Below are 16111 nucleotides of genomic sequence, written 5' to 3'. Positions count from 1 at the left end.
CAGAGGTTCCTTTGGTTAATTCGAAGTCGGGGGTTTAAACGAGAGCGCAGACTTGGCAGAGGCCTCATTGTGACAACCGTGAGCTCCCTACCAGCCCTCACGGTGGGGGTGGGCAGGGGGGGGACCCTTGCGTAAGGCTGTCGGATGATGCTGAGCTTATGGTCACGCTGTTTAAGGGAGAAGAAGGAACAAAAGCCTGGACAAACATCTACGTGCGGTTACTCCAAATCAGCTGCAAGAGCATGATGTCAGCTCAGGCATGAAGGTTTTCTGAAGGTGTTCTCCGAAGTGTCTGGCGTTAGCTGCTGCCTCAGGAAGATGCTCCTGACAGATGCAATCCCAGGTCTGGTCTCTTACAGCAGCGTCTGGTTTTTTCCTCCCATCTGCCAGAGATAAATTATGCCTTTACACATTTTATTTTTTTTAAATTGGAAAGGTATGAACGTATCTGGGTCTGATTTCTACCTCTTTTGCATGCACACTGTTTACATTCTGTTGAGAATATGCTTCGATCCAACACAGAAACTGGCACTTGGAAACAAGTACGGCCCCCGCCTCTCTCTTCCCCTCAGTGTAACTTCATTCTGTTAAGAGATCTGAGCTCTGCTGAAAACAAGAAGTTCTCACTACCTGAGCATATGCAAAACGTTGGCATTGAAACGAGCCTTGGTATGGAAACAGCTGTTACCCAAGTTTAGCACCCTGCAACTTATTTTCATGAAGGAATACTGACTACCAGTGTTCTTCAGGCAGCTTCTTCGAGAGCCCAGTGAGAATCAGAACAAAGGAACTCTCTTACCCCTCTGCACCTTCCTGGGCAGCGCTGAAAGCCCTGTTTTCCTTAAGATGGTGTTTTTAAGCATCCTGAGTTTAACTGATGCTTGTAGCTGCTTCTTTGCTCTCCCCACCTGCATTTCATGCTTCTATCTGCGCCTGCTTGATTGTATCTGTGTAGATACCGATGTCTCCAGGATGCAGCTTTACACGCGTTACCAGCATTGCTAATGTTGAGATCACTGATACTGCTGAAGTCACGAGGGTTATTTTAGAATAAGATCATTGTCACACGTCTTGGCTCTGCAAGGCTATAACCAGCACATCCTATATTGACACAAAACAAGGTTAAAAAGCCCCACCACACAGGCAGGGGCAGGTCTCCTTCGCTTCGTCTCAAATGAAGCCAGTAGGCTAGAAAACACAGCGTTGACTGATTTCTTCTCACGTGAGCAAAATACTCGGGCAGACGAAGATCCTGAACATCAAGGATCAAGCGGGTCAGCAACCTGAACAGCGAGATTGCCAGCAGCACTACCAAGGCGAACAATAAGTGTTCGAGTGTCTGGTTTTCTTAAAAAACAAAATCGAGATGGATATGAGGTATGTGATACAAGCAGCATTCATTTTTGCAGTCAGAAGTGGACATTTTGTGCAGGTGTAAGCCAGTAACCTTTCAGGGCACTGCTCTGCTTTCCCCCATGTAACAGCCTGCACTCGTGGCCAGAAATACGCTCTGCTGACTTTATAAGCAGTTGTCCCTTCTCTTCCTCCCACCCCATCCTATCCTTCGCTTTACACATCCTCCTTCTGCGTTTAGATAGCTCTCCCCTCGGGCTGCACACTGTGACCCTGCCCTTTACTGTTCCAGGGCAAGGTGCCTTTTGTCGACTCTTTCCTCCCCAAACCCACTGCCAGCTGCCAGCAATGCTAAATGAAAAGCGGTGTGGTACAGCAGAGCGTGGGTTTTCTGCTGAATTTCTGCGTCTCAGTTGATTGACTTCTCAGCCGTAGCACAAGCACCGGTCATTACTTAAAGGCTCTAACAGGGATTTCACTGCAAAACAAGCTTCTCAGTGAAGTCTGCCCTTCAGGCAACAGAAACCAGTCTTCAGTGGAAGATTTGTCCTGTTAGGAATTGAAAAAAAATGTTTATATATATATATATATATATATTTATATATATCTTTTCCTGCTTTGAGGTCGCCCATTGTAGCTTTCCATGCCTTGTGCTCTTACTGCAGGCTTCTCTAAAGCTCTGTAACAATATAGTATTTTAGAGTTCTGTCAAATTTTGTTGAAATTTGTGGCCCATTTCGCAAGTTAACAGTGAGGAAGCGTACGCTCTGCCGCGTTCCTAAATGAAATCAGGCTACTACTTGCCTTACAAGTCTGTTGGCAAACAGATTGTCCCATCGCTCTTCACAAGATGCACCTGCATTTTGAGCAAATTAGTAACCTTCGCTTTCTCTTAACTCTGTATGAAAAAACCTCGCTAAGAAGTCAGCCTTGTGCATGTCTTAAAGCGCTTGCCATCCTGGTCAGAATTCCGTGCCCAAACTATTTTATACAGTGACAGTGATGCTCACATTATATATCGTGTGTCGTCGAAGATCCATAAGGAGTTTAATGTGTCAACGGAAAACATGGTCACTTAATACATGTTTTTTGATGCGAGATTGCCTTGAATCTCCTTGAAAAGCTTCAAAAGTCTTCAGTCTTAGGTGGCTGTTGGGAGACAAAGACCTCAGCAGAGGAAACTTTCAGATACTGTGAATACACTGTTCTGCCTCCACCTTGCGCCTGGTTTGACTTTGCTGAATTCGAACTTCGTGTAACGACAGGAGCGTTTTTAGCGTAAGGCTTACTACTTGCTTATTTGTTTCTGTGGCAAACTCTGAAATGCCGTTGATCAGCTGGGAACAGGTCCTCGCGGGGGGTCCACTTGATTACAGGAAACGCCAAGTTCACGCACCCCGCAGAGTTTCATGCCAGAAATTGCATATTGCTATTAAAAAAATAAACGCTCCCATATTAACCTGGCAACATCTTTACTCTTTTAAGATGAATACCGACACACCCAAGGCTTAGTGCAGCTGGAAGGGTTTATTGTAGCGCATTTACAATGTGTAAACATTCAGACAGAACATGTTTAGTGTCCTCCACCTTTGTGCACAGCATTATACGTTGTCACACACAGCTACAGGAATGTTGCTCACCAATGCCAGTTAGCTAAACTACGCTTCCCTTTGGTTTTCTGTCCTGCTCCCAGAGTGAACAGACTATACAAAATAAGGCATCCATTAAATGGTATCACAATCAACAAAGTGTATAAACCACGTTGTCAAAACTGAACTTGTGTAAGATCTAATGTTTCAGACAGCCACCGGCAGTACCAGGTTATTAGGTTGGGAGGAAACATCCAGTTTCTAAAGCGTGGAGAGGTACGACTCTCAGAGACACATCTTCTGTGTATTTAACTGAGTTTAGACTTCAGGTTTCCAGACTTGTGTACCAGAGAAGATTGCAAATAATAGGTATTTTGAAAGTGCTTTTGTCTGATTTTACCTTTAAAAACATAAGGTCAGCACACTGCGAAGCTGAAGACTGTAACTGATCCTGCTCAGCGCTGGATATAGGAGAACATCTACATTTCTCCACTCAACTCACCCCTCAGACTTCAGTTCTGGCCTGGCATATCCCTGGCCTCTCTGAGAAGAGACTGCCACAAGCAGGACTTGCGTTCCTAGAAATATTTAGTTGGTGCTCGCAGCCATATTTGAACAGCTTGTGCACCAATCCCCTCCAATGTCTCCAGAAACAAATCACACCAAATTTCATAGTTTTAGTTTATTTTTACTATAAACAAATGCTGAGGGCTCTCGCGTGAGCTTGCATTCATTCAGTGACGGGTCGGACAGAGCTAGGTAACGCCCGCAGTACTGAGGACTAGGCTGGTGTTCAAAGTGGCAGTTGTCCAGCACTATTTCTACTTACAGTTGGAAGTTACTTCACTTCTAGTCTACTTGCACGATCTAGCCAAGTCTCTGAACACACACAGCTTTTTAATGCCCTTTGCATTCTAGTGCAATTTAACGGAGGAAACGAGTAGAACAAAGCTAATAAAAACCCAGTCCCCCCCCCAAACCCCTGAACTAGCAGTGAGAGTGCCTAACCAGAAAGACTCTACGTTTATCACAAGCTTCTGCCACAGGCTTACAGGATTTTTCGAGAAAAGCAAATTCAGGCTTCAGGTATGAGGTTTTCCACCAGCTCCGCTGTCCGGTTCTTGCAATGTGCTGCTTTAAAGCCTCCGTGATACGCTCCCACAATCCATTAAATATGTTCACTGCAACCTGTACAGGAGAGGGTGAAAAAAGCTGTCAGGTGTATGCATCAAAATAACAGCTCCGTTGTACACAGAGCCTTCAAAATGCACCTGAACAATTTAATTACTAATTTGACACACACTGATAAGAAACTGCTCCGAACCACCATTTTGAACACAGGAAAGAATTAAGCCTTGTGTGTCCTGTAGGGCCATGTGACTGTTTCAGGAGGGGAAACCGTAGAACTGATAACACGACATCCCGCTCGAGATACTTACTTAGTCCTACAGGTCATTTGTTTCAAAGTAAAACCACAAGGCCACAGCAGAGAGCTAACGGAGCAACGCACAGTGTTTACAGGCAACTGCAAAGTCAGCCCCTGGTCTAGCCTCTAGAGAAAGAAACACACGATTTCCAGCTAAAAAAGCAGTTTGTAACACTAACACGCACGGTACGAGGCATGCACGTGGATATTCGGCACCAGGGTGGAATCATTAAAGCGTAGGTAATCCGTTTGGGAAACAAGGCTCTGAAAGGAGGTGCTTAAATGCTACAGCTCTGTTCGAGCCCAGGGCGCTGCTGGCTGCCCGATACTCCCGAAAAGCAAGTTGCTTGAGAGCACCCAAGTTTGCCTTTTCGAACGCTCTTCTAGAGCCCTGATCCCCGCCTCACCGTTGGTGGGAAACGCATTCCATCCCCACCCTGTCCCACCTCACGTTGGGTTTCTTGCCTGGTTAAACTGAGAGGTGTGGGCAGAAAAGGAAATATTAACATGTCCGTGCCCTTTACCCAGGAGCAAAATGCCCTGCTCTGCTTCATCCCACACTTTCATCTCCAGTAAGGCACTGGGTCAGAACAGCAGCTCTCCGCTCTGGACAGGCTCACCGCAGGCTCCCGCCTTTCAAATACATCCCCATCTCCTCCCCCTCATAAATATATATCCTGTCTGGCATATAATAAAAGCGCACCTGAAAAGCCCAAGCCCAAGGAGCTGAAAATGCCTTTGATCTTTTTTTAATCAAGCTGCCAATATTTTAAGGCTCCCCCACCAAGGGACCCTTCAGCAAGGAAGACTCCAGAGCTGCTGCCAGCCAGGTTAAATATAAACCACGCGTCCTGCAACCAGGATTCCTGAAGAAACAAAACTTCAAGTAACTGAAGCATTAAGCCCTCCCTAGTGGAAGTCAGGCAATGCTTTTCCAAGTGCTGTGATAGCATCTTAAACTGCAGGCTGTCTTGAAACCTTGGCAAGCTGATGTTGTCCCGAAGCTTCAGGCCTGCTACCGTTTTTGTTAGGACACCTTACTGCACACGGTATCGTGAAAAGGTGGATGAGAAGACACGGAGTGAGTTCGGCGGGTCCTGCCTATTGCAGTGAGTACAGGAAATGTTAATGCTTGCACATGATATGTATAATTTTAATAACGGTACGTACCGTTACAGCAACAGAAGAGAGATGCGGAGCTCTCCTCCTCTAACCTGTACCTGCCAGAGTTTGGTAAGTCTTTGCACTGTGATATAAATCTCTGAAGTTCTGTCTCCGGAAAGCCATCTTGCTGGTAGTGCTAAAAATTGATAGGTAGTTAAACCTTTAACAAGGCTAAAACACACAATAACCCAAACCCTCCCCAGACCACTTTTCAGACATTGCTCAAGTCCGAAGACTCACAGACCCGAATATGAAATTAACTGGTTTTTAGTAGACATTTCGCTTCCATTGGAGCAAGAAATCAGATAGGACTGTAAGAAACTGAAGTAGGGAGGGATTAAAAAGCTCTCGTCATCACTCTACACCCTCAAAAGTACCCATTATATTTATTCTTTAAATTGGCAGGCACTGCAAGACAGAATATTGAGGGAGATGAGAGTCTCGAGAGTATCAATCTTGCATTTTTTTATTCCAAACCAAGAGCAAGAGTCCATGGTTACCTTGACAGTTTCATACGTATCTGTAATGAGTGCGATGAAGAGACTCAGCACCATATAGATGAACAGACTGATGAAGGAGTAGAGGTAGATCCTACTGAACAACCAAACCAAGTAACTTTTCTGCTGCATTTTTGCAAAGGTGGCAAACATGTCGTCTCCATTGATCAATGAGAAAAGGCATTCGGAAACCGTGTTCAGAGAGCGAAACTAGAGAGGAGGGAAGAAGACAAGGACATCTGTCGCTGCCTTATTTGGACCCAAAGACTGTACATCACATGAAGAAGACGCAGCTGATGGCTGGCTGCCTCGGGTCTCTTGGTACCACAAGGTGCAAACAGTAAAATGCTTGAGGAACGAGCAAAGTTTGTCAACCCCTGTAGACGTATACGTTCAATTCAGATAAGCCAATTTCACTTTTAAAGGGGATGGGGATAAAATCTCCAAAGCTTTAGCCTGACACCGGTGTTCTGCAAGATGAAAATGATTTCTCAAAATACCAGCATGTGATTGGGAGTCACGGCAGCTTCCACTTCTGACTCAGAGCTTTCATAACTTGAGGAAAGTCTGACTGAGTCATGGAAGTCAGGCTCCTCAAACAGAGCAGCATCCTGTTGAAGATGCGCTATTTTTATATTAAGGGAAGCCTCCACATGGAAACTTGGAAGACAACAGTAGCAACCTCTCGTTTGTTTGGAATCCATTCTGTTACTCAAGCCGCCTTTGGGCACGTTAAGTGCATTACCTTCACATGGTATGGTCCCAGCACAATCCACCCACAGAAGCAATAGCCCAGGTAGATCATAGCAGCACAACAGCAGAACCTCATGACGTTGGGCAACGCTGCTCGCAGCGTTAGGATGAGAAGCTGCGCAAAGCAATGCCGACAGTTAGAATCCAACCACGCGTTTCTGCCGGTCCTCTTAGAGCAACGAACAGAATAAATACCAACAGCAACGAAGATCCCAGGAGATCCTTACATTGTACTTCTGAAAGAAACCTAGGTAGCGAATGACTCCGAGCCACACGAGCATCGTGGATGTTCCTAGGAGTATGCTACAGACATCGTAACTTGTCAGGCTCTAAAAAAAAAAAAAAAAGAAGAGAAAGAAAAAAAAAAATCAAGTATTATAACAACTGGCAGGTCCTAAACGGCGACTGTCATTACTACAAAGAGCTGTTAAGAAACGCTGTTTTCCTGGGCAGCCTCTCCCGTGAAAAATGAGTTTGGAGCAATACACCCTCATGAGCAGAAACCCCACCCCAAAAGCAAAGGCCCTTTCAAGGGTAACTCACTTCACGTGCCTTTACAACCGGATCCTGACAAGACACGCTGCGCCTGCAAGGCCCAGAGCGCGGCCGCACGCCCCCACTCTGCACCTGCCTCGCCAAGACCTGCGGAGCGGCACCGCAAACGTTTTTATGCTGCTTCCAGAGCAGAGGCGACTGCTTCGGGAATTGGCATGGACAGAGCAGCTTGGGAATCCCTCCGGGGCATCCCCACGGACAGTGCAGCCCTGGCTTTAGAACCGCAGCTTTTAAAAAACAGCATGACCTGTCAGCACAGCTCAGATAAATACTAAGGAGGATCTTGTTAGGTATCCAGCAACTGTGAGGTGTAGAAAGTTATCAAGGAGAAGGCTAATGAGTTTCTAATTAATTCTAACCAGAAGCTCATTTATATTTTATCGGTACTTCACTGGGGTTTTTTCCACCTATACATACTGGCCTGTTTTCATCCAAGTTAGCATGTACTCTGTTCTCTGAACTGCAGCTCTGCTCTGAAAATGGATCATGACAGCTTCCTTGAATAAGAAGTTTTCACTATTTTCTGGTTTTACTCCTCTACGAGTTGGCTGCCCTTCCATATTAGCATAATTCATGTCCCGCTTGACAAAAAAAACCAAATTCAGGCTACTTTAACGTGAACTTGTTATTCAGCCATTAACTTCCACGCAGTAACACGGAACAAGACCTTGTTATTACGGTCCACAAGGCTTGCAAAATGAAGCGAAATGTGCCTGTAGAGACGTTTTAGTAAAATACTCTCTTAGAAAAGAAACACATATAAATAGATGTATTTATATATACAAGGTACTGGAATGCCAAATGCAAGACCTTACTGCAATCTTGTTGTCTTCACTTCTCCCAAAGCAGGATGGAGCTCTCTCTAATCTTAGCCAACTTCCTCATAGCTTCTTTCTACTCCTAAGAACTGAGTTTATAGCTCCTCAGGTAAGATAGGGCAACGTGTACACAGCGTTTATGTCAGCCGAGCTGTCACCAGATGGATTTCAGACCCATGCTTTCATCACTACCGTCCAAAGTCTGTTGTGTCGCAATGTCACACTTCAAAGTCTGCCAAAAATTTGGTGAAGTACAACATTATCTGAATATTCGAGTGCTCCAGGACAGCACATTGTAATAATTTTTCTTCCCTAATTCTGGCTGCATGTAATATGTTTTAAAAAGGTTTCTTTTCCATATCAAGTTGATTTTAGAAATGGAAGGCCTAGAACCTGCCTGTGGCTGACTGTGACGTACATGCTGGAAACCAGAACCTGGGCAAGCAGCAAAGGGGTGTTTAAGGAGAGAGTCTCTCTGCTAGTTAACCACTTGTTAAATGGGGAACAGAAAGTTAAATGCTAAATTTAAAAAAATCCATCAAATAAACAAACATAAGTGGTCCTAAATAGGGAAGACAGGAAATCAACAGTCTTAAACTTTCAGAGATGAAGTTCATCTTATTCCTTGGAGTCACAAAGCAGCAAAGATAATTAGAACTGTAACATCAAGTGATATTTGGAGTTTTTAAATCTCGCAACTGGAGACAACACATCTCAGTTCTAATTCCAGAGAAGACGGAGTTTTACATGCCACTCAGGATCAAGTGCAGCCAGCCCGAAGTCCTCTGAGAGATTTAAACCTAGCTGGGACAGAAACAGCCAGTTTTGCTTCCACCTGACAGTGTGAAAAGCTTACCTTGGCTTGTATCTCCATCTTGAGAGTCGATCCAACAATAGTTAAGACATCGCTAACCATAATCAGGATGTACCATCCGTTGACAAATTCCATTTGCTCACTGAAAGATACTTCTTTCTTATAATAATACAGGAAAAAGCTTACAAATTCCTAGGGGAAAGGAGGAAAGAAAAAAGTTAATCGGATTTACACAAGACATGAAGACTTTCCAAGGAGAGAGCTATACCCACCCTTTGGAGCCGAATTCCTTTAACCACTGATCGTGTGCAAAGGACCAGCGAGGCCAGGCAAGTCAATATAACAAAAGCATCGAAGACCATCATGTAATGAGTGTTCTTCTGTACTGCGAGAACAAAAATGTACATGTTTATCATCAGGTGCATTTAATCTTTTTAACCATCTTGAATACCAAAGTAAGAACCAAGTTTTGATGTTCACGACGTTTATACAACTGACTTGAAGCAAAATCTTAGCATTTTCCCCACAAAAGTTTATCCGACATGTTTTCATGAGAGACACAAGTACATCCGCACTACAGACACCACTCCAGTTAATTTAGGAAGGCTGATGCCACATCAGAAAGATACCAGAGCATGAGTGCTTCTTACAGAGGTGGGAGCTGCCCATTTTACAAGCACTGGAACGGCCTTTGGAGTGACAGAACTTGTCCAAAAAAAAGGGAAATCCCAGGAACTTTACGGTACATATGTTCTCTTCCAGACCAGTGTTTGACTATCAGATAGGTTTTCTGTCCTAGGGCAGTGCAGACAATGCTGCTCAGCTAGCCAAGACCAACACTGAGCTAGGCACGAGTTCTCCATCTCTTACGTTACTAAAATTCACATTCCTGATCAACGAAGGTCAAATTTTGCATCGAATCTACCACTAGACCTCTTTTTGGGTTTTGTACCTATCATACAGCTGAAACTAGATGAGCCAATATAAGGATTAGATTTTTAAAGAGTGATTGGTTCAGAAAAAAATAAAAAAGGAAACAAATTAATGCCAGATTTGCAAGAAGAGGCAGCAATTCTCCAAAATGGGGCACTGAAGTTCTAGCTGACTTCACAGACTACTCTGAAAGAGCCCACCTACTTCTGGCTTATACCAACGTCACCAACACGTGTGCTGCTGCCATTCAAGTCGGTTTTGCAGCGTAGGCCAGAACAGCGACCAGTTATTATCCAACTGCAATCATCACCTTTGTATTTTCCCTTGGCTTTCAGAAAATAACACAGGCTACGCCAGGAGATGATTTTGAAAACTGCTATAGAGGCGATCTATAAAGATATCAAATGTGGATTATTACCGAAGCCCGGCATCAAAACCCTCTCGTCCTGCTGCACTAGCAGGCTGTGGGAGGCAGCATGCCATCTGGTGTGCATCTGCAACACGGCAGCTCTGGCAAAGCCGGGCGATAAAGAGTGTTCCGTGGAGTATGCGTGTGCTTTGTTCTCGGGGATGCATTTCATTAAATTCCCCCAAATCGATTCCAACCTGGATCTTTAACAAAAAACTTTTTTTTTTTTTCAAAACCAGCTCTGCATTTCCTGACATAGGCATAGCTAAGGGGAAAGTGGCAAAGTAGAAAAATCCATCCTATTGCTTACTTCAGCAATAAAAAAGTGGAATATACAGTCCTAGAAAGCTGCTGACTTCTGAAGAGATTATTTTCGCTCATCAAAGAAGATCTCAGACATTTTGACCAGACCGAATAGCTGCCAACAAAGGCTGCTCTTCTCTGTTTAAGGCAGATTATTTAACCATACTGTGCATCTCAGTTACACCCAAACACATGCCAAACAACAGTTAAGCAGCAGTAAAAAGTGTTTCTAGCCATTCCACTCTGGCAAGCCTTAGCAACAGCGCTTCCTTATCTTTCCTGGTGCCAAGTCCTGAGATAAGAATGAATCAGTTTCAACTTTCCACCACGATCATGTGTCCTTCTGTTGTCTGGTGCTAGAAGAACGGTTCACAGCCCAGCCTTAAGCAATGAGCAGCACAAGTTCAGTAGCCAAAGCTGAGAAGGATGCACAGTGAGGTGTGGAAAAATTTTGTTTTGACAGTACCAGTGGTGCAAGGTTTGAGAACTGCTGAGGAAAGCAACGGTGTGGCTGGGTTCCCAGGATTTCAGATCGGAGGCTGAAGAACAACAGTTCCTCAGAAAATCAGGATTTAGAGCGCACTAGAGCATATATGTCAACAGTGCCTCATCTTTTAATAAAGAAAAAAGTTAACAAACATTGTGCCAGCGTGGGAAAAGCTTAGCATGGAAATTTGAACACTTTTATGTGACTTACTTGATCCAGAAACATGCCAGTCTTTACATTCCCTGATGGCTATGTCGTTGTCTAGACTTATTTTAATTCTTCCACTATGTGCTTTATTATCAAACACTATCTGCATTAACACAAAAGAAAAAAAAAAAAAAAAGAGCACATTCTTTTTAAAGTTAAACCATTACAGACGTAGCACACTGTATGGCTAAGCTCTCATATTGATTCAGAATAATTCTCCCAGGGGAGAAGTTACGAAACTTGCTGAAGCTTAAGGTAATTCCAGTTTATTCAAATAAATGCTGTCCAAGTGAAAGACAAATCTGGTGAACCATGGATTTGCCACAAATTGCTTGATCATGTAGATACGAGGTGAAGTTCTTTTAAACTACAGCCTCGTTCCTCTATGATCTCAAAACAACCTTTCCTAGAAGCATCTCTCTGAAGAGAAGAGGTTTATGCTTTCGTTATACTTCAGATTAGAGCTGTAAGCCAAGCAAGCCCTTCAGGACCACACCACGAGCACTCACAGCTTAACCTCCCACAGTCACAACGCGCGGTTACTTACAGGGTCCCCTAAGCCACAACACCCAGACACCACTGGGGACCAGCCGGTGATGCCCAGCACTCCTCAGAAAACATCTGCACTGACTGTGCGTGGCAAACCAGGAAGAGCCATTGCCTGTTTCGAACAGAAACACACGTGGCAGCCTTCCACGTACCGTCAGAGTGAAATCGTAACAGTCGGGGAGCTCGTGGTGACGAACGGTCTGGAGGTTGATTGCCTTCAGACTGAACAGGAGCTGCACCGTCACCAGTCTGCAAGAGAGCTCTGCGTTAGCTTGTCACAGGGAAAACGCCCGAGCACCCCAAAGGTGCTGATCCCTCCTCACCTGTGGAAATCCAGAGTGAAATTCAAATTGTGCTTCCCCACCGTTGTGTTGTCGAACGGCGTCGTTGGCTCGATGTACAAGCAGTCTGCAAGGGAGAAGTACTCACCACAGTATCTCAGGGGTTCCCACGCTCTCTAACTGTCATCTGCCCTTCCCACTCCCGAGGCTGGAGGGAGCTGTTGACTACAGCAGGCAAGACAGCGCGCTTAAGTGAGGAGCTGACAAATACAGTGGCTTCCCCGAACCAGCCAAGTTATTTGTCATGAATTCACAGGGAAGGCTCCTGAAATTAGCCCAAAAATACTTGTATTGATGGCCATCTGTGCTAACGGCTTATCACGTGTTCTGTGGCAGTAGATGGACTGTCACCTTGTAGGGGAGGGCTAGAGGTTAGTTACAGGGTCGTTTTCTCACCAGTTTTGGCTGGTAGTAAGTTCAATAGAGATCATTTGATAGGACTATACAATCCTGGATGTTTATAAGAATTCATCATAGATGTAAGGTCCCTCCTCTCAAAGAACTGATACAACAGATTAGGTTTGTTACCAGTCACAATCTCTGGGTCTATATCAAAGGTGTCATTTCCAGGACAGATGGTTCCTCGCTTGTAGAACTGCTGACACACGGCCAGAGCTGTCTCTTCTGCTCCCCTCTTCTCATAAGCGTGGTTTCCAACAGAAATGTTGGGCAGCTGTAAATACTAAAGTTCAGAACAGACAAATCAACTTAGATGGCACCAAAACTGTTAAGTCTCTGGAAAAAACAAAACCCACAAGCGTTTGTATCTGCGCCATAATCCATGGTTTTTTTATTTAAAAGGTCACCTAAAGAAAGCTACACCATGCTACAGCTGAGTCCTCCAATATTTTAAGGTATTTGACAAAAACAGTAAGCGCAGGATTTGGATCTAAATACTTTTGCTTTTTTTTTTTTTTTTTTGGTTCTCTTTACAATCCTTACTAGAAAGCCTGATTTGTTATTCACAAAGAACTCTGGCTCAAATCCAAGACCTGCATTTAGTGCAGAATTGATATACTGATTAGCTTTAAGGATGTCACAAGTACGATGCTCTGGCAACCACCGACAACTTGAACGAGTCAACATTCTACAATCTTAAGCAACGGGCACAGAAGTTCTATTTCAGGCACCATCAGGGAAGGTGGAAAAAGAAGAGGCACCCAGGTAAAGAGCACCTGTATTCTATACATCGCAGCGACAGCCCTTACCTGGTTTATTGCAAAGAATATCTGGTCATAGACATCTCTCTGTGTGTACACAGCATAGGTGTCATCCATTCTGTCCATGTATCCTTTCAAGAAGAGATGTTTGAATGCCACGGTGTTCTCTTCTTTGAAGGCAACCACCATTTGATTGCTCAATCCAAAAACCACCAGCTGAAAGAGACATTTATATCTGCCGTTCCAAGACAAAGTTGGAAGAGACATTTATATCAAAGACAAAGTTGGCTTCTGGATTAACATGTGAATCCTGTCCTGCAAACAGTCCCTTTTTCATCATGCTGGTAGGCACGGCACTTACATGCAGGCTACTGCATTTCATAGCTGGTCAAGAGAAAGTTTGACTTGAGGAAACAATGGGTTTCAAGAATGTTCCTTTACCAGGATGTTGGCCAAGGACTCGCATTTTTACAAAGAAAAGGACACCAACTCAAATTCAAGCTACCCCTATAATGTTACACGTGCTTTCTTAGTTCAGCCTGGCATTAATATAACTTGCCTTGGGGAATATCAGCGTACCTCAGCCAAAAAAAAAGGCAGGGCAGGACTTAACCAGACCCCACTTGGAAGTCCTGACTCCAGGGCAGAAAAGGCAAATTGAGGACAACTCAGAAAAACAAACACCCCTCCCTCAGCTTTGGGTGAAAGACGCTTTAAGAGTAACTGATCACCACTGTGCTTGTAACAGGATAACCTCTGAAGCTGTTAAAAAATATATTGCAATTGTTCATGGTAAGTTAGCGTAAAACCTTCCTAGCTACTACCCAGGCTGGAAAAGGTTTCTAGAAGAATGGGATGCATTGTTTGTGGGAGCTCACAATTCTCTTTAGTGACTATTGTTTCAAATCTAGCGTCAGGAGTGTTGTGAAGAAACTCATCAGAGATAAGCCTGAATCAGCAGTCTACAGATTAGTTTTACAGCCACGATGCCAACTGGATATGCAGTTTTGATAAGGATAACTCAGTCACAGAGGTACTAAAATGCTCTGTGGGCAAGCTCAGCGCGCTAGGCATACAGGAATACACCAGCAAATCAACAGTGAATTGAATGACCTGCTGGCAGATTGTCTCTGAAAAGGCTAAATCAGCCTTAGTTTCTTTCTTACTTAGGTTCTTCCACCATCAAATCTGGGGTTTATTCGCAAAATGGGACAGATAACAATGAGAGGATAATGATACATTTCAAACTACAGCGGTAAGTAAGAAATACAAACATACTGCCCGATGGATAGCAAAAGAATTATCATTCCTGCAGTTTATCCCATCCTTCATGCAACCATGGAAAATACTCTTCTCCAGAGCCCTGACACCACCATAAATGTAAATCACACGTGGGCACCTCTGAAGGATCATCATCTGAGGTGTTAGAAAGATTTCATGAAAGACCTTCTTTCCCCTTAACCACAGAACTTTGAGACCAACAGTTGCGTTTCAGGCAGCGGATAAATGTGTTGTATGAAATCCCGTGGTGCAAGGCTGGGTGAGGGCAAGAGTGGGGCAAAATTTCTGGCTTTTTTACAATACAGGAGTTTGTATACCATACTCAAGGCACAAGCAAACCTCATGAAAAATCTACCCATTCTCATCACCGTGATACTGAAACACGAGTGACTGTTCCTTCCCTCGAACACAAACACACTCAGAGTGAAAGAAGGTATTGGGGGGGAACGGATGTGTGAGGATGCCACCCTTCGGGGGGAAAAAAAAATGGGAAGGAGAAAAAATAAAGTAAAAAGCAAAGTAGAGCCCTTAAACACGGTTCCTCTCCTCTCTGCTCTTAGGAAAGCTATCTTTCAGTCAATGGCTTCAGGAGAACATTATGCTACCTGAGATCTATGCTACCTACGTGCAACTAAGGTAGTTTTGCAGTCTATCCTCTCCCTGTCTCTGCACCACACCAAGAACGGCAAGTTTGTCACCCGCACGCCTTATTTGAATCCCCGCGGGCTAGGAAGAGTCCCTGCTTCCCTCGTTACTCACCTGAATAGTAACCATCGCTATTTTGAGTAGCTGAATCCCAAGTTTCCAAGGTTTCCTGCCCCGGGCCCAGAATTTCTCACACGGGTTCATGAAGAAGAATTTTAACTTCCTTCTAAGCTGGTCTTCCAAAAGCCCCTCCTGTGACACCGACGGGTGCCGTTTGTAGCTGCAAAGATTTTCATCATCGTGAGCACTGCAGCTGCTCACAGCCACTTCAGGATTTTCCATTTCTGAAAAGAAAAGAAGTCCATGTCAGTCGGAAATCACACAAGCACGAATACAGTAGCACCAGATCAGTCTGCACCGACAACCTGGACTCCAAAGAGGTTTGCCTTCCGTGAAAGGCGCTTGCACGCTACACTGAATTGAAGACTTTCCTCATAATATTGCATGTGTTCTGCAGAACCCAAAGAAAAGTTGCTCTTAAATTTGCAGACAGGCTGTCAGGACATTTATTTAATAATGGAATTTCTGTCCTTTTGGAATTATGGAGTCACTCGCTGAAAAATTCTTCCTCTCCCGCTTGGCCAAACATCATATATGCAAGACATCCTGACTCATTTCCTTCTGTGTCCAGAAGAGTACCAAAAGCCTCTCATGAACATTCACTCTTCTGGAAAACTTACCTACTTCTGTAGCTAGTATTTTCCCCTGCTGTCAGCCTGCTGTCCAGTCCTTGAAAGAAATGGAGTTTTCAAGACAGACAGCATTTT

At 44.3% G+C, this 16111-nt stretch overlaps 1 protein-coding gene across 3 annotated transcripts; it reads right to left on the bottom strand.

Moving 5' to 3' along the window:
• Nucleotides 1-3958: 3958 nt before the first annotated feature.
• On the bottom strand, nt 3959-15626 carry MCOLN3 (mucolipin TRP cation channel 3). Of its 3 annotated transcripts, none has more exons than XM_086462870.1 (13): nt 15399-15626; nt 13407-13574; nt 12727-12880; nt 12181-12265; nt 12010-12106; nt 11312-11411; nt 9242-9354; nt 9012-9161; nt 6983-7111; nt 6775-6897; nt 6033-6239; nt 5539-5668; nt 3959-4130 (listed from the first exon to the last, which is right to left on the bottom strand). In XM_086462870.1, exons 1-13 carry the CDS (start codon nt 15624-15626, stop codon nt 4111-4113), a joined length of 1704 nt encoding a protein of 567 aa, XP_086318996.1. In that variant the 3' UTR covers nt 3959-4110. The 3 variants fall into 3 exon arrangements, with proteins under 3 accessions (XP_086318996.1, XP_009949549.2, XP_086318995.1); XM_009951247.2 differs by having other exon boundaries at nt 7010-7111; XM_086462869.1 differs by lacking the exon at nt 3959-4130 and adding an exon at nt 5323-5383 and having other exon boundaries at nt 5535-5668; nt 7010-7111.
• Nucleotides 15627-16111: the final 485 nt, after the last annotated feature.

This window comes from Leptosomus discolor, chromosome 3 (assembly GCF_034619465.1).
Source record: "Leptosomus discolor isolate bLepDis1 chromosome 3, bLepDis1.hap2, whole genome shotgun sequence".
In the NCBI taxonomy this organism is placed as follows: Eukaryota; Metazoa; Chordata; class Aves; order Leptosomiformes; family Leptosomidae; genus Leptosomus; species Leptosomus discolor.
Note: the sequence above shows the minus strand (reverse complement) of the source record. Positions and strands in the feature narration are given on the sequence as shown.

Excerpts from the sequence above, each read along its gene's own strand:
- MCOLN3 (XM_086462869.1), bottom strand. The coding sequence starts at position 15,626 with ATGGAAAATCCTGAAGTGGCTGTGAGCAGCTGCAGTGCTCACGATGAT. Across the intron at positions 9,162-9,241 it reads AAGGAATTCGGCTCCAAAGG|GAATTTGTAAGCTTTTTCCT; the intron begins GTGGGTATAGCT and ends CCTTTCCCCTAG. Across the intron at positions 5,669-6,032 it reads ATACGTATGAAACTGTCAAG|CACTACCAGCAAGATGGCTT; the intron begins GTAACCATGGAC and ends ATCAATTTTTAG.